Source organism: Apodemus sylvaticus, chromosome 21 (genome assembly GCF_947179515.1).
Source record: "Apodemus sylvaticus chromosome 21, mApoSyl1.1, whole genome shotgun sequence".
In the NCBI taxonomy this organism is placed as follows: Eukaryota; Metazoa; Chordata; class Mammalia; order Rodentia; family Muridae; genus Apodemus; species Apodemus sylvaticus.
This window is the reverse complement of record NC_067492.1, coordinates 35,612,415-35,633,297: the sequence shown is the minus strand read 5'-3', so window position 1 is coordinate 35,633,297 and position 20,883 is coordinate 35,612,415. Positions and strand designations below refer to the sequence as shown.

General features: G+C 46.6%; 1 protein-coding gene across 4 annotated transcripts; it reads right to left on the bottom strand.

Moving 5' to 3' along the window:
- Positions 1-6,383: 6,383 nt before the first annotated feature.
- Ciapin1 (cytokine induced apoptosis inhibitor 1) lies at positions 6,384-20,878 on the bottom strand. 4 transcript variants are annotated; one of them, XM_052166183.1, is made up of 9 exons: positions 20,792-20,878; positions 15,859-16,041; positions 15,297-15,449; positions 13,073-13,149; positions 12,427-12,589; positions 10,058-10,131; positions 8,215-8,330; positions 7,519-7,600; positions 6,384-7,014 (listed from the first exon to the last, which is right to left on the bottom strand). In XM_052166183.1, the coding sequence occupies exons 2-9, from the start codon at positions 16,013-16,015 to the stop codon at positions 6,904-6,906; spliced, it is 933 nt and encodes a 310-aa protein (XP_052022143.1). In that variant the 5' UTR covers positions 16,016-16,041; positions 20,792-20,878; the 3' UTR covers positions 6,384-6,903. The 4 variants fall into 4 exon arrangements, with proteins under 4 accessions (XP_052022143.1, XP_052022142.1, XP_052022141.1 ...); XM_052166182.1 differs by having other exon boundaries at positions 15,859-16,044; positions 20,792-20,877; XM_052166181.1 differs by having other exon boundaries at positions 15,859-16,044; positions 20,496-20,850.
- Positions 20,879-20,883: the final 5 nt, after the last annotated feature.

Here is a 20,883-nt window from a genome sequence, read left to right as displayed (position 1 = left end):
GGAGATAAAGCCGTAGACTCCGAGGATTAAATTAAATCCTTATTATCCTAGGTCAGAATGGAGTTTAGACATGTTTTGACAACAACAACAAAACTCACAATCCTGTTTTTGAGATTCTCAAAGAAGCTACTCCTTTCCCAGCTGTAAACCCGTGAGGACCTTTGAGTTTAAAGGTCACACCCACTCAGGCCCATAGCTTGACTCACCGCTGTTTTAACGTCTTTGTGTTATCTCTATTGAGAGGAGTATGTAGGCCATTTTGGTGGCAAGTTTTGTTAGCCTTGCTGAATTTCTGGACTCAGCTGGGCAGCCTTCAGCCAGATTCTGGTAAGGGCTCCTTTTTCCTTGACATAGCCCCTCAACACACCTGTCTCCTTCCTCCAGTCTGCTGCTGCCTGGCTGTGGGCTTTCACACTTTGGCTTCTCTTTCCTTGGCCCTCCATGGACCTCTTGGGGGTGGGCCCAGTTAAGTTGCTGCTTTCTTCATCACACACCACCTTACAGAAACCCTGTGTTGCCCTGTGGTCTGGTTGACATGGGCGTGGTCACCCTATCTGTATTGATTGGTTGTTTTGTCAATTTGACTCAAGCTTATGTTATCTGAGGAAGCTCAATTGAGAAAAATGCCTCCATCAGATTAGCCTGCGGGCAGGTCTATGGGTATTTTGGTTAGAGATTGATGTGGGAGGGCCCAGCCCACTGTGGGTGGTGCCACCCTTGGGCAGGAGGTCTTAGGTTTCTATCAGGCTGAGCAAGCCGGCAGGCATGAGCCTGTAACCAGCAGTCTTTCTGTGGCCTCTGGCAAGCAGTCCAGACTTGTCTAGACTGTTTTACTTCACCCGTTTTTAGTGTCTTATGGGGTTTTTTGATGGTGGTGGGTTTTGAGGTAGCAGAGTCTCCTATGTAATCCAGGCTCTCTCTAAACCCAGTCCTACGTGGGCCTCCTGATTACCAGGATTATATATATGAACGCCACTCCTTTAAGGGTTGAGAATTGACAAGGCCTCCTAGACACTGCACAACACATTGTGTGCAGGACTCCAGGAACTATAAATGGTTCTGAATCAAACTATTTTCTATGTGAAACATCACCACCTTTTAAAATGTTATTTATATTGACCTTCTGGTCCCTTTGTTTGAGACAGTTTATGCAGCTCTGGCTGTCACTCTATAGACCACACTGGCCTATAACTGAGGTCCACCTGCTTCAGCCTCCTGAGTGCTGCTGTTAAAGCCATGTGCCACCACGCTCCATTTCTCTCTTGTAGATGACATTTTTCCTTTGAAGATTTTTGTGAACGTGTCAATATATGTGCTAAGACGCCAGGTGTCAGATTCCCTGGAGGGGCTACACAGGCAGTTGTGAGCTACCTGACATGGGTGCTGGGAACTGAACTCAGGTCCTCTGGAAAAGCAGTAAGTTCTTAACTTCTGAGCAATCTTTCTAGACCTATAAATCAACTCTTACTTTCTGGATAATTCTTAAATTGCATCTAAGTAATTATTTTGATATTTTGTGGGTTCCCCCTCCCTCATTCCAGTATAGTTTGGGCTTTCATTGCTTCTGTGTAGTAGGCTTTTTTGACTTATTTTTAAAATCTTCAGTTGGAGAGTAAGCTCAGCAGTTAAGAACACTTGTTGCTCGTCCAGAGATCTAGTTTTGATTTCCAGCACCATGTCACTAACCATCATCTCTAACTCCAGTTCCAGGGAACCCAATACCCTCGTCTGTCTGGGCACCCTATGCATATATGATATACATATATAGATGCTGACAAAACACCCAAACACATAAATCTCCACTTTTTTTGTAGGTGATTCATAAAGTGGCAAGTACATGTATATACATGTGCATGTACGTATGTATGCATGTACACAGTGAGAGTCACTTCATATGACGATCCAATACATTCAATCTGGGTTGATTCCATTCTGTTCCAAGTCCATTTCAGGACTCTGTTCTTCCCTCTTCCTTGTGACATTCTCAACAACCCAAACCATTCTTTCTCTGTGAGCCTGCTGGTAAGCGGATTCATCACACTTCCACGCCGTGACCACTTCCTGTCGTGCTTCCGTGTCACTGGATTTTATGTTTGCAAAGTTTTTTAGCAAAAATTTCCCCCGGGGCCAGTGAGATGGCACAGCAGGTAAAGGTCCCTGCCACTAAGCCTAACTCCCTAGTTTGATCTTAGAACCCACATAGGAAAAGAGAAAAACAAGTCCACGTTGTCCTCTGATCTCACACAAATCATGACAAACACACGCACTCACACAGAAACTAAAACATAAGGTTCTGGTCAGCAGTCCATAGCACTGCTATGTAGTGTGCCTTCTTTCGTAACTTCCGTTTTTCAGGTAGCACCTTGCTACAGCCCAGCGTGGCCTTGAACCCTCTGGCCTGCCTTTGCCTCCTGCCTGCTGGTGTCACAGGCTCTGAAGCCCCTGTATGCAGCTGCTGTGCTGTTCCACATATGGAAACTGTCCCTGAAGATCCAGGTCAGGAGGTTCAGGACTTCGCTCTGGCCTAGTGGAAGCTTCCCTAAGGCCCAGGGTTCACGTTTCCTTGTTTTACAAATAAAGTATCCTAAAATACAAAATACATGTATGTGTAAGGCACATAAGTCAATGACAACATAGCTTAGAGAAAGTCACTGGCTGGGGCTGTAGCTCAGTGGTTAAGTGTGCTGAGCATGTGTGAGGGCGGAAATGAACAACCTTGCCAGTCTTGCTAGTAGATGTGGTAGCTTCATGTCAGCACTCAGGAGGCGGAGGCAGGAGGACTACCTTTTTAGGCTAGCTTGAGTTACACGAGGTGAGTTCTCGGCCAACCTAGGCTAGCTTGAGCTATAAGGTGAGTTCTCAGCCAGCCAAGGCTATCTAGGCTATTGTGTGAGAGCCTGCCTTGAACCAACTAACCAACTATCCTACCCTGAAAACCTACATCCCTATCTCTATTCCAGATCTGGTCCTGAGCGTGTTCGCCAGTTTTCTGGAACATCTTTGTCACATGTATATGTATGTACCCTTTAGATATTTATAATATTCCCTTTCACCTCCCCCATCTCCTGTGCACATGCATGCATGGGCACACACACACCCTTCTGACACCTTAGCTCTTCCACATCCATAGCTATAGCCCTACAGCCTCAAGCAGTTCCACTCTCTTCTGGCCTCCACTCTCTTAAGGGCTACCTGATTGCACCCTAGGTTCTTTTTCGAGACAGGGTTTCTCTGTGTTAGCCCTGGCTGTCCTGGAACTCAACTCTGTAGACCAGGCTGTCCTCGAACTCAGAAATCTGCCTGCCTCTGCCTCCTAACTGCTGGGATTAAAGGCGTGCGCCACCACTGTGCTGCCGCACTGTAGGTTCTTGCTCTTCAAATATCTGTTTGGGATTTTTGATTTTCAACAGTCTCATTATGTAGCCTAGCCTGACCTAGAACTTTGGCCCAGACTGGCCTCAAACTTTCAATTTTCCTGCCTCAGCCTCTAGAGTGCTGGAGTTACAGGTACACAGCAATACCTGGCTGGGGTGGTTTTTACCTTGTTTTTTTGCTGTGTAAGAAAAATCTTCTCTAATTCAGAATGCACTTTAGAATCATCTGGGAAAGTCTCAAGAAACGCTGCTGCCCTAGACCACTCTGGAAGATTCTGATTAACTGGTTTTTGTAAATAAAACCCAGGCACAGGAAGTTTTTTTTTTTTTTGGAAGCTGTCCGGTGATTCCAATGCTCAGCCAGTGTTGACCTGATCCTGCTGTGTCCCCATCTGGCCACGCCTCCACCCTTATCTGGTGGGGTTTCTGCTTAGCCTTCCGAATCCCCATCACCGCATACTGGGTGAAGCAACACTGTACCATCAGAGAACTATCAGCTTCCAGCAGTGGCAGGCTTCCCTCCCGGTGGACTCATCTCAACCATCTGCACAGCCCAAGGGCCTTCACCTCTGCAGCCTGTCTCACTTAGTTCCCTCATGCTTAAGCTCCAAGCCCCCTTAAGGCTCAGCTGTCACCAAAGCACAGGAAAGTTGTGGCCTGCCTCTGCTGTGTATACCAACCAAGTGATTTCAGAATGAGGGGAGACCGAATGCCACACCACCAGATTCTAAGCCAAAGACATCACAGAGTTAAGCCAGAAAGAATCCTCAGCGGTTAAGAGAACTTAGCTGCTTTTACAGAGGACCTGTGTTTATTCCCAGCACCCACATAGCGGCTCACAACTCTTACTCCAGTCCCAGGGGATTTGATACCATCTTCTGGGCTCCCTGGGCACCGCACAAACCTGGTACACAGACATATATGCACACAACACATAAAATGAAAAAACCATTTTCTTTTAAAAGCCAGGTCTGACATGATGGGACGTGCTTGGAATGCAGTATGCGGGAGCCTGAGGATCTCCATGGTTAGTGAGGCTCACGCAGGCTAGTTTGGGCTATGCAGTGAGATTCAGGCTACAGCAACCAGAGCTTGTTTCAGACAGGGGAAGGGGGGGAGGTGGAGGACAGCCAGGCTTACATATAACCCAATCTCAAAACAACAAGAGCCAATGAGATGGTCACGGGGTGAAGGTAATGGCTGCCAAGCCTGAGGACCTGACTTTGATCCCTGGGACCCATTGCGGGAAGAGAAGCAGCTCCTGCATGTTATTCCCTGCCCCCACATGTGCACCATGGCATGTATGCTTGTATACACATAAACACAAAGAAATCATTTCATTGGGGCTGGGGAGACAGCTCAGCGGTTAAGAACACTGACTGCTCTTCTGGAGGTCCTGAGTTCAACCCAGCAACCACATGGTGGCTCATAACCATTCGTAATGAGATCTGATGCCCTCTTCTGGTGTGTCTTAAGAGAGCTACAGTGTACTTAAATATAATAAATAAATCTTTAAAACAAACAAACAAAAACAGCAATAAAAGAAATTATATTTACTAAAAAACAAAGGCTCCCAGGCCCACACAAGTATTCATGTAAGTTTAGGTTGAATTTGTTTTTGAAGTCTATAAGCTTATACATGGCTAAAACTCCTTAGGCTATCATCATAGAATCATGAGTCTGGCCAGAGAAATAGCTGTACCCCTTTGACCCCAACTTCCTCAGTGTGCAGTAGGCAGGCAGAGTCCTACATGTGCTCTGGGCAAGGTTTCTCTCCTCCAGCCTAGGATCTGACTGAACGGGATGTGTTCCTTCTGCCACCAGGGCCCTATTAACCATGCCAACCAAACCATTTTCCTTTGTGCCAGTCATAGCTGGCAATCTGCAAGCAGGTCTGAAGGGCTTAAGGCATTTACTAAGCCCACAAGGAAGCTCTGGCCCAAGAGCTTCTCCTCAACCTAGAGGCCAAAATGTTTGTGCCTCACCTAGGCAACTGCAGTAGAGGCAACCAACAGGTCTGTGGCTCAGCCAGTTGGTCAGCACTAAACCTAAACCCATCTGGGACTGTTAGTCTTTGTTGCTGTGTGATAAATCAGTCAGCCTCACACCCACTTATTATCCTGGCTTTTCAGTCAATTGCTCTGGCCTGAGAAAACCTTTTTTGGTTTTGGTACTAGGAATCAAAAACAAGGCCTTATGCACACGCAAGTATTCCATCCATGGATCCCAGCTGTGAATGCAGGCACAGGCTGTGTTCCCATTTGAAACTAAGCCCTCTTCCCGGCTGGCCCAGTGCTGCAGAACCAAGCTCCTTGTGGGGCTGTGGCCCCACTGTCTTAGCAGGGCTTGTACCTCTTAAACCTTCAGCACTAGCTTCTGCACAGGCAGCAACAAGGGCTTTGGTTTCTAGTTCTTTTAAAGGATCAACAGAATGGGCCAAGGATAATCTCCCTTCTAATTAACGTTAAGACCAGCAGGGACTGTGAGTCCATCTGTAAAACCCTTTCACTTTACCAAAGCCTCTCCATTCAGGACAGAAGAGAAATGCTAGAGGCTTTCAAGTTTTGCTGAAATTGGAGGGGAGGTAACACAAGGCAAGGGTCACTGGGGTCAACAGAAATTCTGCTTCTCAAAGGGCTTTTCACCACATCCACCCATAGGTAAGCCTCAGCCGCAGGGACCAGCAGAAGCAAGCTAGGAAGATCAAGTGTCACAGACAGGTAACAGCAGGCACGACGGACGACAGGTGTGTGGGCAGAGGCAGGAGGGAGACTGAGGAGGGTCTCCTGCTCTGCTCCTTCCTACTGCTGCTGGCCCAGCCTGCCCTAACCTGCACTCTCCTCAATCTGGTTCCCTCAGGAGACGACAGATCCTAATCAACAAAGGCAGCTCTGGCCCCACTCCTGTGTGACACTGACTTCTCCAAAAACAATTTTCATAGTCCGAGTTGAATGTGGCTGACTGACAGACAACCCTCTGCCACCACACACAGACACACAGTAAAAGGGAGACATAGAAACACAAAAGTTTAATACCCATTTAACGGAAATGACAACAGGACACAGATACAACACTACAGTAAAATGGGGTGAGGAGAGAAAGGCAGAGGGACACAAGATGGATCACAACTGGGGACTGACTTCTTTGGTGCCCTCGAGGCCCTTTGACAGCTGACCCACGGCTCCAAGAAATCCATCCTGAGGAAGTCCAGTAGGTGGCAGCATTACTGAGCGGAGCCTGGAGCTTACTCAGCATAAATATTCAAGGGCGGCTAGACTGAGGGTGGAGAGGGTCAGCACTCCATCCCCAGGAGCAGAGCGCCATCCTCTCCTAACACTAAGAGGCAGGTCCCCTCACACCGTGGTCTCAGACATAGCAGCACCACACCCCACTGCCCACAGCAGCTTCGCTCTGCACAAGGCTCTCCGGTGAGTGTTTTCAGAGTGACTGAATCAGAGCTGGAAGGAGGCCGAGGGAGGAGCTGAGGGACCGGAGGGCTGGAGGAGGAGGTGTGTGGCCTTGAGGCCCCCTAGGCATCCTGGAGATTGCTATTGCTCAGGAGCACCTGCTCGCCAGGCTTGAAGGCTGGCATCCCAAGGTAGGGGCAGTTGGCACAGCGGAAAGCGTCGCCCAGGTAGCACTGTGGAGAAACAAGAGTCACATAGAGAGGCTAAGGGCCAAAGGAAAGGGCACCTGTGTACACCCAGAGGTCCCTTGTTTTATGAAGTCAGTTAGTAAGGGCCCCAGGCATGTGAGTTGGTAACACAGCTGTAACTGACGTTACACAGCTGCTTGGGAAGCTGAGGCAGGTTTACGGCCTGCCTGAGCTACGTCACAAGCCCATGCAAAGAGGCGAGGAAGCTCAGACAGCCTCTGCTACAGTAGATCACAGCAGGGTCAGCCAAATGGCCGAATAAACCACATCCCACATCAAGGAAGAGACAAAATGGCTAAAGAAATAAAAACTGACAGCCCTCATCAGCATGGGCACAAGGGTGCAGACTCTCTCCTCTTGTTACAGCCTTTCATACCGGCCCACTATGAGAATACTCGAGATCAAATTCCTTTATGATCAGCTACTCTGTGCAGTTAGGGGGGTCGCATACAGCGGGGGTTGATAGGGGCCGGGAGGTGCAGTACGTACATTTCCACAGGCTGACTTGGGCTGAGAGCTCTGAGCCTTGGACTGCTGTTCTCTCTCCAGTTCCTCTGCGAGGCCACAGGTGCTGGGAACCAACAGAAACGTCAAATCTCTAACAGTGCTAACGTACACCTAAGATTTTTCTCTTGTTACCAAGTGTCAAGTTAAATGCTATAGAAGCAGCAGGCTAGAGGTGAGGCTGCCGGGAAGACAGCAAAGTGGAGAAGGATAGGGGAGCCATACTACTGACTTCTGTGGGAAGCAGACCCAGTGTCACTATTTTCCAAATTCATGAGCAGGAGCTGAGATGTGGCTCAGTGGTAGAGCACTTACCTAGCATGTGTAGGACCCCGGGCTGTATCACCAGCACCACAAAATAGTCTTGCCATTTAGGCGACCCTGCCTCAGCCTCCTGCATGCTGGCCTGGAACTCTATGTAGACCACGCTAACCTTGAGTTCAGAGAGCTCTGTCTCTTGCTTCTGCCTCTCCAGTGCTGGGATGCCCAGGCAGGATGCTTCCATTTCTTAATTTACACCACGGAGTGTGGGTCTTTTCTATTCTTTAAGGTTTACCTGTTTAGTTTATTCCTCTATATTCCTCACATCTCAGAGGAAAGCCATTTTCTAGAGAACGAGGCACCGAGAGATGCCTTGACCCCTGGTACCCAGGTAGAGCAGACCTGCTCCACAGCGCTTACCAGTTCTTACAGGCCTTCCTCTTTTTCCCTTCCCCACATGAGGGAGCCTTCAGGGAGGCTGGATCAGGCTTCTTCAAATCTTCTGGATCCAGCAGCTCGTCAGAGTCAATGAGATCCTGGAGAGTGATCCAAACACTTAGCAACACAGCCATGGTCCCTGAGGAAAAGCTGAGGTAACCCCAGGCTATGAGAACAAGCACACAGTGCAAAGTAAAAGCAGCGCCCACTGTGAACACGCCACAGGCTGAAGAGGCTAGTGGTTCATGGGAGACTGCATGAGGCCAGAAATCACTGCAAAATTGGCTGGCACTAGGGGGGGAGGGGAGGGAGAGGGGGGGAGAGAGGGAGAGGGGGAGAGAGAGAGAGAGAGAGAGAGAGAGAGAGAGAGAGAGAGAGAGAGAGAGAGTGTGTGTGTGTGTGTGTGTGTGTTTTCATGGGGAGGGAGGGAGTAGGTAAAATGAAGTTTTGTATTTATTTCAATATGTGACTAGTAGGAATAAAATATAGTCAAAGGAAGTAAAACATTTTTTAAAAAAATCGAGAGGAAAAAGCAAAGTTATAGCTCTATTTGTGTAAGGTGGAGACAGTCATGTCTGTCAGCTCTGAGGACATAAACCATGATGGATCCTGCTTGTCACTCTTGCCTCAATAGTAAAGGTGCAGAAACAATTTTCTTTCTTTTTGTTTTTTTAAAGATTTATATATTTATTTAATGTATGTGAGTACACTGTTGCTGTCTTCAGACACCAGAAGAGGGCATCGGATCCCATTACGGATGGTTGTGAGCCACCATGTGGTTGCTGGGAATTGAACTCAGGACCTCCAGAAGAGCAGTAAGTGTTCTTAACCACTGAGCCATCTCTCCAGCCCTTCTTTTTGGTTTTTTTGTTTTTCTTTTTTTTTTTTTCCAAGACAGGGATTCTCTATGTAGCCCTGGCTATCTTAGAACTCCATTTGTAGACCAGACTGACTTCGAACTCAGATCTGTCTACCTCTGCCTTCCAAATGCTAGCATTAAATGTGTATCCTACCTCCGCCCAGCTTAATTTCTTTTAAAGATAGGGCAGATCAAAGGTATGGGTTTAAGACAGTGTTCAATGATTTGCCTAGACAGAGGCCAATAAAATACGTCTGCCGGCTTCTTTTCTGGTTTATGTGTCTACAAGAATCTTTACTATTTCACATAAAGGGAAAACAAGAAAATCTGTTGAGGGGAAAGAGATACTAACAAAACAAAACAAAACAAAACAAACAAACAAAAAAAACCAAAATTTAAAATACTACTAGGAGCTTGGTGGTGGTGGCACCACCCCTATAATCCCAGCACTCTGGGAGGCAGAGACAGGCGAATTTCTGAGTTCGAGGCCAGCCTGGTCTATAGAGTGAGTTCCAGGACAGCCAAGGCTATACAGAGAAACCCTGTCTGAAAAAAAACCAAAATCCAAAATAAATAAATAAATAAAAAACCTAGTAGGAAGGAATGTCCTAATGAAAGACGTCAATGTCAGGCACAACTACAACGCGGGGCCTTAAACACATTAGCACCCCAAAATCTAAAAGGTCATTTTCAGGGCTAGAAGCATGGCTCAGTGGTTAAAAGTTTTGAGTTCCCACACAGCAGCTGATGACTACCAGCAACTCAGCTCCAGTCCAGGGGATCCAACCTCTCTTCTGGCCTCTGAGAGCACCGGGAATGCATATAATGCCCATATATACATACAGATAGATAGACACTCATACACATGAAATTAAACAGACAAAAAAATTCAAGATCACTTTTCACTGCAAGGCATGGGAGTGAGTGGGTGGGAGGAACGGTCAGGTGACCACAGGATCAACTCACCACACTGTCATCCTCCATGTCATTGGCTGAGAGGGTCCAGAGCTTGGCAGCAGCAGGATCTACAGCAGGCTTCACTGAGTCAAACAATAAAAGAAAAGCAACTCTTTAAACCGTCAGAAGCAAGCTATGAGCTAGCCCGAGTACCTGTGGAGACTAGCAGAGCATGACTGTACAGACTGGGGAGACAGGACGGGAGGCTAGGCTCAGCTCCACTACCACCCCATGGCACAGCCTTCACACAGTACAGGAAGCCTGTGTTCCTTACCTGTTAGCTTTAAACTAGGCACTCCACCAGCTCCCTTCAGCTCCCTACCCATTGTGCTGGGAACCTTGGGAGGTATCCCACCTAGTTTATAGCTGCGGTTGCTATGTGGAGCTACAACATCCATTCTATGCTGCCTGTTCCTTGCTACGGAGTTTAACACTACAGCATGGGTTATAGCACTCCCTCTGCCTACTCTAAGTATATGCAGAGTCAAATGAGAAAAGTATCAACAACTTCGTAAGTGGCTAAGATTTAGCCTCACTTAAGCCTGTTACAGAAGAAAACAGACTAGTGAGGCTGGTGGCCAGGTTACATAGTCAGTGATAGAACATTTCCCACGTAGGTCAGGACACTAGAAAGAATCTATGAGGCTCAGGCTTTCTGAGTAAGTACACCACCAGAGACTGTCACTGTCACCGCTGGATGCTCAGAACACCCACAAGATGAATTGCTGATCTAAGCTATCCCAACCTCCCAGGAACTACAAAATCAAAGGTCCAAGTATTTCCTCAGGCCAGGCTTGAGAACATAAGCTTATAATTCCTGCCACTTAGCCGGCAGGGAAGTAAGGACTGTAAACTGAGGCCACAGTACTTCGTAAAGATTAAAGCTAGACAGCAAAAGAGTGCAGTGTGGGTGAAAGGATAGAAAATAATACAGCCTAACTCTAATGACCCCAAGAAGTCAGAAGTTTAAAATGCTAACTCGCTTTGTTAGAAACTAGGTAAAAGGTCACATTCCAGAGCCCACCCTTTGTTTAGACCTAGAAGAAAGACCTTGAAGGTGATCCTGGCCCCACAAGGTAACTGGAAATGGGCTAAGCTTATCTTGCTTCTGTAAACTGCTTACGCCCTTACCCCTATACAGGAGTCCATGCAGCTATTCAAGAAAATAGGAAACTAATTGGTCCACTGAGCACGGGCTCCAATAATTTAAACTGATTGGCCTAAAAACTATGGAGTGGTACAAATCAATTGGTTCTCATTTCGAGGGCTCTCCATGCTAAGAAATGATTGGTTTGTGAGTCGAGGGCTTTGTTGTAAACTTATAAAAGCTGTCGCAATTTGGCACTCGTGGTCCTCAGTCCTCTACCCCTGTGTGGTGTATGGCTGTGGAACCCAGAATTCTGGAATAAAGAAATCCTCATGCTATTGCATTGAGACCATTTCTCTCGAGTGATTTGGGTGTCACCTTCCGAGGCGTGGGTGGGGTGCTGGGGCACCCTCGGTTTTTGGGGTCTTACATGGGGCTGGAGAGATGGCTCAGAGGTTAAGAGCACTGAGTGCTCTTCCAAAGGTCCTGAGTTCAATTCCCAGCAACCACATGGTGGCTCACAACCATCTGCAATGTAATCTGATACCCTCTTCTGGTGTGTCTGAAGACAACTACAGTGTACTAATATACATTAAATAAATAAATAAATAAATAAATAAATAAATAAATAAATAAATCTTAAAAAAAAAAAAAGAGTGCAGTGTGGATATGCCAGCAAACTTCTGTTAAATCTCTGCATTCCTCACAGACCAACACACTTGAGACCTGACAACTAAGACGTGGGCAGACAGGAACAGGCAGGATGAGGAAGGAAGGAGCAGCGCACACACTGCAGAAAAACACGTGTTTTGTGTTTAAGCATCCCGCAGCATGTTCCACCAAAATCAGACCAACAAGACTTATGATTACAGCTCCCGCAGAACGTTAAAATAATATCTACGCAGCAAGGGAGCACAGAGAGCAGGATGATGATGGATATGTAAAGGTCATGACAGAAACCTGTGCTCTAGATGAGTGTTATGTATGAAAACGTTTTCACATCGTGAGGTAGGTCTCCTGAGGACAAACCCATCCTCCCAGAGCCTGAAGAGACATCGTCAACTGAACAAATGACTCAGGCCTCCAAGCCAAGGTGGTCTCAGACAGGCCGCACTAAGAAATATCTATGTATTATTTCAGGTTTGGATACTAGTGTGTCCAGATAAAAGCACAGGAAACATTCAGCAGCGTACAAATGACAGACACTGAAGGACCAATCTAAGAATATTTACATCAGCCCAGCCCCACCCTCCTCCACCACACGCAGAAGAGTTTCCCCAGCTAGTCTTACCTGAAGAAGACTTCTTATTGAGAAGCTTTAGCTGGCTAGACGAACCCACTTCAAAGTTCGGCTTCTTGCCAGTGACGTGGACTGAGAGCAGGCTGTCACTGTGGTAGCCCAGGTGCTCCTGCACGGACTGCACCTCCTCAGGGCTTAAGGCCTCCCGCTGCAACTGCAATTGAAGACATCCCATGTCCACTCACTGTTTCACCAAGCCAGCCACATGGCCTGCCTGGGCAACATCCAACAGTGAGTCTCTGTCTCAACAAGAGAATTTAAAGGCCCGAATCACATTTAAAAAAAAAAAAAAAAGCAGGTTGTCTTCACCAAAAGTTTTAAGAGACAACACTCAACGAAGCCTAAGAGCCGCATAAACTGGGACAGACAGAAGCAGCGAATCACCATCCTCCCTGCAGCACAGCCACCACTGTAAAACAGCTCTAGGAAGATCAGTGCAAGTCCTCAGAAGGGATCTGCTCCCAGGGGTTTCCTTTTCAAAGAATCCTGTATCTCCCTCGGGTGGCAAGTCTCACATTACTTCCTAGTTCTGCACGGCATCTGTCACCGCACTTGCCCTGGGATCACCGACAAACGCTGTAGGTTTGGGTCACCCAAGGTCTACATACCTAGCAAGGATGGATATCCACACACTTACCTCTTTTATTTCCACAAAGCCAGAAAGAGTCAGGGCTGAACACAGCTTAGAGGCTGTCTTCATTTTGTCATTGTTAACTGTCAAAGAAAACCTCCATTAATGGCTCCATATGTCAAAGTTGGGAAAACTATAAGGCTCTACCCTATGTGAGTCAGCAGGCTCCCAAACATGGAAAACTTACTTTGTTTAATGTGCATATAGTTTAGTGATAACATTTTACCTTGAAAAATCTTTTGGTGGTTCAAAGTATTCTTTTTTTTTTTTAAATTTATTTTATATGAGTACACTGTCGCTGTCTTCAAGCACATCTGAAGAGAGCATTTGATTCCATTACATATGGTTGTGAGCCATCATGTGGTTGCTGGGAATTGAACTCAAGACCTCTGGAAAAACAGTCAGTGCTTTTAACCGCTGAGCCATTTCTCCAGCACCCCAAGTATTCATATGTAGGCTAGTACAGGTCATAATTCCATCATTCTGCTTCTTGGAAACCCCTCCCAAAGGATGTTAGATAATGAACAAAGTTATAAACTGTGAAGTACACAGAAACCTAAGTACTGTCTCTCACCATTTATGACTCAAGGTTTAAATTTCCAGCAAGGACAGGCTGGAAGACAGCTCAGTGGCAGTAAGTACACACTGCCCTTGCAGAGGATGGGAACTTGGCTCCCAGTGCCAACATCAGAAGGCTCACATCAGCCTGACCTAAGGGGGGGGGAGGGGGGCTGTAGGACCATGAAAGGCGGCCTGGTTCCTGGCTGAGCTAAGGCTGGAAACCCCGGTGACCCTAAAGGAATGGAAGATGTTTCACCCCCTCCCGGGGAACCAGGCTCCTGGCATGAGGCCGCAGCCCTCCACAGATCTGTGGCCATCACTCACGTAAAGGCAACACCCCAAGCCCCTCTACAGGTAGAGGATGTGACCTATGGTCATGTAGCCTCAAGACAGATGTACCTTTATTAAGGTACATAAAGGCCTGTAAGACTTAGCTAATAAACTCTTCTTCCCAGACACTCTTCCCTGCGAAAGGTATTTAACCTCAAGCCCACCAAGAGAAGTGGGGTGCGCTTTTACTCATCCATTTTCCACTACGACAATAAATGCCTTAAGACCACGGACTGCCTCTTTTCATCAGGATCTGCCTGGGGAGCCGTGGAGAAGGGTTTCACCTAAAAGCCGCCATCTCATCTCCCGTAGAAGGCCTCTCTGCATTCCCAACCACGACCAAGCCCAAGCCAGCCGCTGACAAACCAAGGACTCCTCCCCACAGATCCAGCCAGGGCTCCCCTTTTACCCCTTGGCCCCAGGCTAGATCATAGCCCAACACCTGCCCAGCAATGGCGTGGGGGTAAGCGCAGTTAAAGTCCTGTGTCTTGTCTCCCCAGTGGTCGTGCCCTGTGGCAGAGTGAACTTGGGACCTCACTAACTCTACAAGGGGTCCAATACCTCTGGCCTCCTGCACTCATGTTCATATACAACCACAGACAGACAGACAGACAGGCAGGCAAACAGATCAAACACACGCATGCATATGTGCACATTTCTTCTCTCTTAAAAAATCATAAAAGTTTCCAGCAAGAAAGCTTGTGTCTTCTATGCACATCACAAGGTCACAACTGCAGATACACGATATATTTCTATTTACTCCAAAATACCTCCATTTCTATTATTTTACTGTTTATGATGGGATATATTTCTATATCTTGATTGAATTCAGTGAAGAAAAAAAGAAGCTAGAAACCTAGCATTAACAATTCTGACAGTTACACTACCGAGCCAAAAGGCTTGAGTTCGAGGATTAGTTTTAGCTTGGAATTCTTGGAATAGTTTAAGCTTCCCACACATTATTCTTTTCTCTCAGGATTCCAGCCATTACTTTAAACCCTGTATCCTGGAATAACCACAGATTCACAGAAAGTTGCTGTGAGTGCTCCTCCTTACTGCTGGAATGTTCTGTGTGTCGGAAACATGACAAAGATGAACCTTTCATCTGGTGCGAGATTCAGCCATTTTAGGTGGCAATTTCCTTCTATTTATGATCTGGTGGGTCAATCAAAGATCACATCTATTCAGCTCTGTTGCCTCAGATTCTAACATCTATGCTTGAGAAAGTAATACTACTTTTACTGTAGTAAAGGTACCTCTGTCTCGGGAAGACAGCGTGCATGTGCAAAGACTCAGCTGTGCTAAACTTTCACCTTCTGAGCAACAACAATATCCTTACCTCCAGTTGTCTCCACTGGTTCTTTCAGAAAAAGACATCCCCCCGGCCGGAGGATCCGGGCCATCTCAGCTAGAACCTCAGCACTGTGCAGGGAGGTGCTTCCTGGGACTACACCCGACAGAACGACATCGAAGCTGGATTCCTTATGGGCAGCTGAAAAGAATAATCAACAGTTGCCCAAGATGGGCAGCAATCTCCCAACCCTCCTATCGAGCTCCCAGAGGACACAGGCCTCACCCAGGAGAGTGAACCTACACAGCAAATATTAAACCACTGATACTAGCAAAAGGTGGTAAGACTATTCTGCCCTGTATCTTACTATTTCCCAAACTCTTAGTAAGACCAGGGGAAGAAGTAAAAAAGAAGCTTTTTAGAATGGGAATAGACTCCAAAACACAAGAGTATGCAGAAACTACCAACTGCACACCCAGGTCCATTATATTTCATCTGAAAAGAAATGGGGTGGCCCCAAACAAAACCCCAAGCATCAGGAACTACAGACAAGCAGCACTCCCATGAAAACGCTTCTAGCCCTGCGAGCAAAGGACAGCTGGGTACTCACACTGCAACAGCTGGGTGATGTTCTCCATGAGTACTTGGCCCTCGCTGCCAGTTAACCCTTGAAGTCTATCCACCAAATTTTTTAGGGCTTCCTCAGGAGATGACTTGTCCCAGAACACTGCCACATGCTGGCCAGGGGAGATCCCAAACTCTGCCATTCCTGCAGTGCTGCTGGACCTAAATGCTACTGGCAAAAGAAAAAAGACAGGACAAAAGTGCAGTGTAACCCACGGGCTCTCATCAGGCATGATTTGAATCACAGCCTCCTCTACAACCTCCCGCTAAGGAGGACTTTACAAAGCTTGTTACCCTAAGAGCTTGACTGAATGAACCTAGAGCCTCCGGCTTCAGAATCTCAACAGTCCCAGACATAACAGGGAGATGTGACTGATAAGGCAAAGTCAAGACAAGGGGATTAGCACCAAGTAAGAAGGGTGGAGACAGAAAGATTTCATCTTTGAGATAATTCAGTTTGAGCTGGCTATAAAACAAGTAGGACGTTCACAGGCACAAGGGCTCAGCAAGGAAGGCAGGAAGTTGGCAGATAACCTAACCACAGCTAAAAAAAATTAAAATTTGTTTTAATTTACAAACCAAACACTTCTTTTTCATTACTTATAAAAATTCAGCTCCACTGAATCTGTAGTTACCAATGCTGCCTTCAACGTTTACCCTTTGCCAGCCTCTTTAAAGTACCTTATACATACATAACCTCAGATGACAGTCTGATATTAGGTCACTCCCAATGTAGAGGTAAAGAACTGTGTCAGCCAACACTGATGTAATGTGATGTAAAACAAAAATTAGGATTAGAATCCAAACCTATGTTTTAATTATGAAAACTCCCTGCCCCAGGTCAACTTTCTCCTCCACTTGATATGCAGCTCTGTGTACAGGATGCTTACTGAGAAGGAGGTCAAGGGATACTTTTGTTCACTCCTCCCTCCTTAAACATTAATGCTACCTAGTTTCTAGCTTCAAGTAAGTGAAACAAAAGAGGCAGTGGTAGGAGGTTCCCACTCAATACTTCTGACTTCTTCAGAGACAGCCAGCTCTGCGACAGGGACACTACCACACTCCCAGGCAGATTTAAGTAACATGCATTACAGTTTCCTTCTGTAAAAGAATTTACTGGGGGGGGGGGGGGGGGCGCGGCGGGGGGAAGGACAGCAGGATGGATCAGCAGGTAAGGACACTTGTTCCCAAGCTTGATGATTAGAATTCAGTCCTCATGAACCCACACGGAGCAAGGCAACTTCTACAGATTGTCCTATGACTGCCACATGTGTAGGTGGGCACACACAAAGAAAACGTCACTTAAGAAACTCATTTCATTTTTAAGGGTTTTTTTGGGGGGAGGTGGGAGGAGTCAGAGCCTCATATAGCTCAGACTGGTCTTGAACTTCTGATCATGCTTCCTCTAATTCCTAAATACTAGGATCACACCCATACAACATCAAGTTTGGCTTGAAAAAAAATGTTCACTTCACATAACTTGATTCCTTTGTGACTAAAACCATGACCTTTAACTAGTCATCCTTGACTACACAGCTCTTTGTCATGTTAAGAAATAATTTACTAATGGTTTTAATTTCTTCAGCAAAACTGAACTCCTTATCTGGCTAGATTCAAAATCTGGCTTCCATTCCAAAGTGACTCTTGCCTTATTGTATTTCCAACCACACCTTTTGTTTAGTCTCAACATGTGAACATCAGCTGCGTGCTACCCTGACTCAGCAAAGGGCTGAAGTAAAAGAATGCCGCGCGGTTATCAGGTGGGCAGGATTTTTGGTTGTTTGGTTTTAGATTTTTAAATCTATAAGAAGTACAGCATCAGGAATGAACACTTTTAAGCTTTTAATTGTCACATGGTGTTGAGAAAGAAGCTTTGTAAATCTTTAAGTTGGGTAGCATGGGATCAATCTCACATTTAAGAACTGGCTAGGGAAGATCAGAGAGTACTTTCTGCTGGTGTCTTAGTCAGGGTTTCTATTCCTGCACAAACAACATGACCAAGAAGCAAGTTGGGGAGGAAAGAGTTTATTCAGCTTACACTTCTGCATTGCTGTTCATCACAAAAGGAAGTCAGGACTGGAACTCAAGCAGGTTAGGAAGCAGGAGCTGATGCAGAGGCCATGGAGAGATGTTCCTTACTGGCTTGCTTCCCCTGGCCTGCTCAGCCTGCTCTCTTATAGAACCCAAGAATACCAGCCCAGAGGTGGTATCACCCACTAGGGAACCCCCCCACCTTGATCACTAATTGAGAAAATGCACCACAGCTGGATCTCATAGAGGCACGTCCCCAACTGAAGCTCCTTTCTCTGTGATAACTCCAGCCTGTGTCAAGTTGACACACAAAACCAGCCAGTACAGCTGGGTAGGAAGACAGTAAAAATACTTTTGTTTCCTTAGGTATACAACTACACCAAGTCAGCTTTTCTGAGTCTTTTCTCTTTTCCCATCAATAAACAGGAACAGTAAACAACCTCATGTTCTTAAGAATGAGATTAAGAGGGCTGGAGAGATGGCTCAGCGGTTAAGAGCACTGACTGCTCTTCCGAAGGTCCTGAGTTCAAATCCCAGCAACCACATGGTGGCTCACAACCATCCCTAATGAGATCTGATGCCCTTTTCTGGTGTGTCTGAAGACAGTTACAGAGTACTCATCATATATATCATATATATCATATATGTAAAATACATAAAATCTAAAAAAAAAAAAATGAGATTAAGAAACCCTGGGACAGTAAGCTATATAAAGCACTCCGCGGACACTGACACACAGAGGTCAATGAAATAATGTTCATGAAAGGACCCAGATCCACTACTTCGTTGTTTCCAACAGTCCTGATAACAAGATGCTTGTAAAGAAAATTTCCAACGCTCCTTCTCCATCTGAGAGCCTCACCTTTGACATCCCTGTACCAGTGGATTGTGTCAGGAAATTATTAGAGTAAATAACGCATTCTGCTTCCCATAACAAGAGGGACCTCATGAGTAGATCAAACCTTAAACCTCCCCTCCATCAAACACACACTCTTACAGCTTCTAGTCAGCATTCCTTAACAACGTTCTTTTAAGCTCTAGAAGTGTAACAATGTTCATCTGTTTTGTTTGTTTGCTTGCTTTTGTTTATCTATTTAGGAAAAGAAAAACTATAGCAACTTGGTCTACAAAGCAAATTCCTCAACAGCTGCAGCTAACAGAGAAACCCATCTCAAAAAAAACTAAAAAACAAACAAAAACTCCCAAAACAACAAAACCAAAATTATTTAAAAAGAAAAAAAATTCCAGTGCCTAAGTCAGCACACTCAGGAGCTGTGAGTCAGGACTGTTTCACAACTAAAAAGGTTAAGTAGAAGTCAAAGTCACATAACTGACCTTGTTTGCTTCTCTAACTGACACCGCCCACCCATGGCTTTTTTAAAATGTTACTAGCAGGCGAATAGGCATTTGCTTTTAATACTAGTACTCTCCAGACAAAGGTAGGCAGATCTCTGGGAGTTTGAGGCCAGTCTGCTAAGTTACCAGCAGGCAGGAAGAGCAGATGCCTTTGCAGATGCCTTGGAGAGGAACTTCTGGAGATGGGCTTATCTATCTTTAAGGCACCTAACAAGCATAATCTTAAGTTTGTGGTCCCATCTAAGGTGGCAGAGAGGCTGGAGATGACTCAGTGGTAGCAGATACAGTCGATCAGGGATAGGAGCACAGTTCACTATGTGCTTAACCCAGAATGTCCTGGGTTCAGGCTTCAATACTACAAAGCCAAACAAACACCAACTTAATAACCAAGAATGTCAGAGCCTGCATGTCATCCTAGCTCTCTTGGGAGATTGATGAAGGAGCATGAGTTCTGAGGACAGTTTGGGCTCCTCAGTGAAACTCTTCTCTCCAAAATCATTATCAGGGCTCTGGGAAGCACAAACCTGTGCTTGGCAAGCATAAGGAGTTTGAGGCCCAGAATTCACATAGAAAACCTTGGTGTGTGGGCTATCAAGGTGATTCAGTGAATTATGGGTGCTTGCTACACAACCCTGACAACCCGAGTTTACCCCCTCAGAACTCAAAGTAGAAGCAGAAAAGCAACTCCTCAAAGTTGTCCTCCGACTTCCATTGTGCACACGCCACCCCAACACACACAAAACAATACAAAATAGAATATAAAAGCTCATGTAGCCGGGTTTGTAACTGGGCAGATAGAATCCAGCCACAACTGGTAAGCTTCAGGCCAACTAGGGGCCTTGTCACAAAGAAGGTGGCCACAGTTTGACGAAAAACCAAGCTGTCGTCTGGCCTCCACACACATGCATATGCACCTACATGTACACGTTCCCTCCATGACCATGACAATAAGTATACACCGTTTACTTCTAGCAAACATCAAGCCTTCCCTGGTGGAGGAGCGAGGCATCCGCTCTACTCTGAAGACCCGCTCTACTCTCAGGCACGCCAGACGCTGAGAAGCAAACTTCTCCCAACCTTGCAAATGGCTTGTTACTGCTAGATCACCGGACCACACCCTGGCCCAGGGTCAACTCTCCAGGACAAAAGCCTGGGTGGATCGTTTTATAAACAAGCATCCTAGGGAAATAGATGCCAGGCTCGAATGGACAACCTGTGGCTACAGGTTCTCCCCACCTTTGTTGCTTTCCGCCAAGTGCCCTGGAAGAGACTCAAGGTCACCACAGATGGCTCTGAGTAAACTTGCGGTCCCGATGCCAGCTCCGGGATTCACGAGGAAAGAGGCGGCAGACGAGCCCCGGCGTCAGGCACGCAGCGGGCAGGGCCCCGGCCGCCGCGGCTACTCACACCGGCTTTCCCGGGCGTGACAATGACGGCGCCGGGAACCGAAGCGAGAGCACGGAAGCCGAGAGCGGCCCCTAAGAGGGCCGTTAAGCTCGGCCAGATGCTCGAGCCGCCCCGAGCGTCCTCACCTTCCTCCTAGCCTGAAAACCCGCTCCGCAGACGCCGGCTTCTCGTGCCAGTGTCTCGCGAGAGGATGCCGCACAGCACCTGAGTCCCAGAG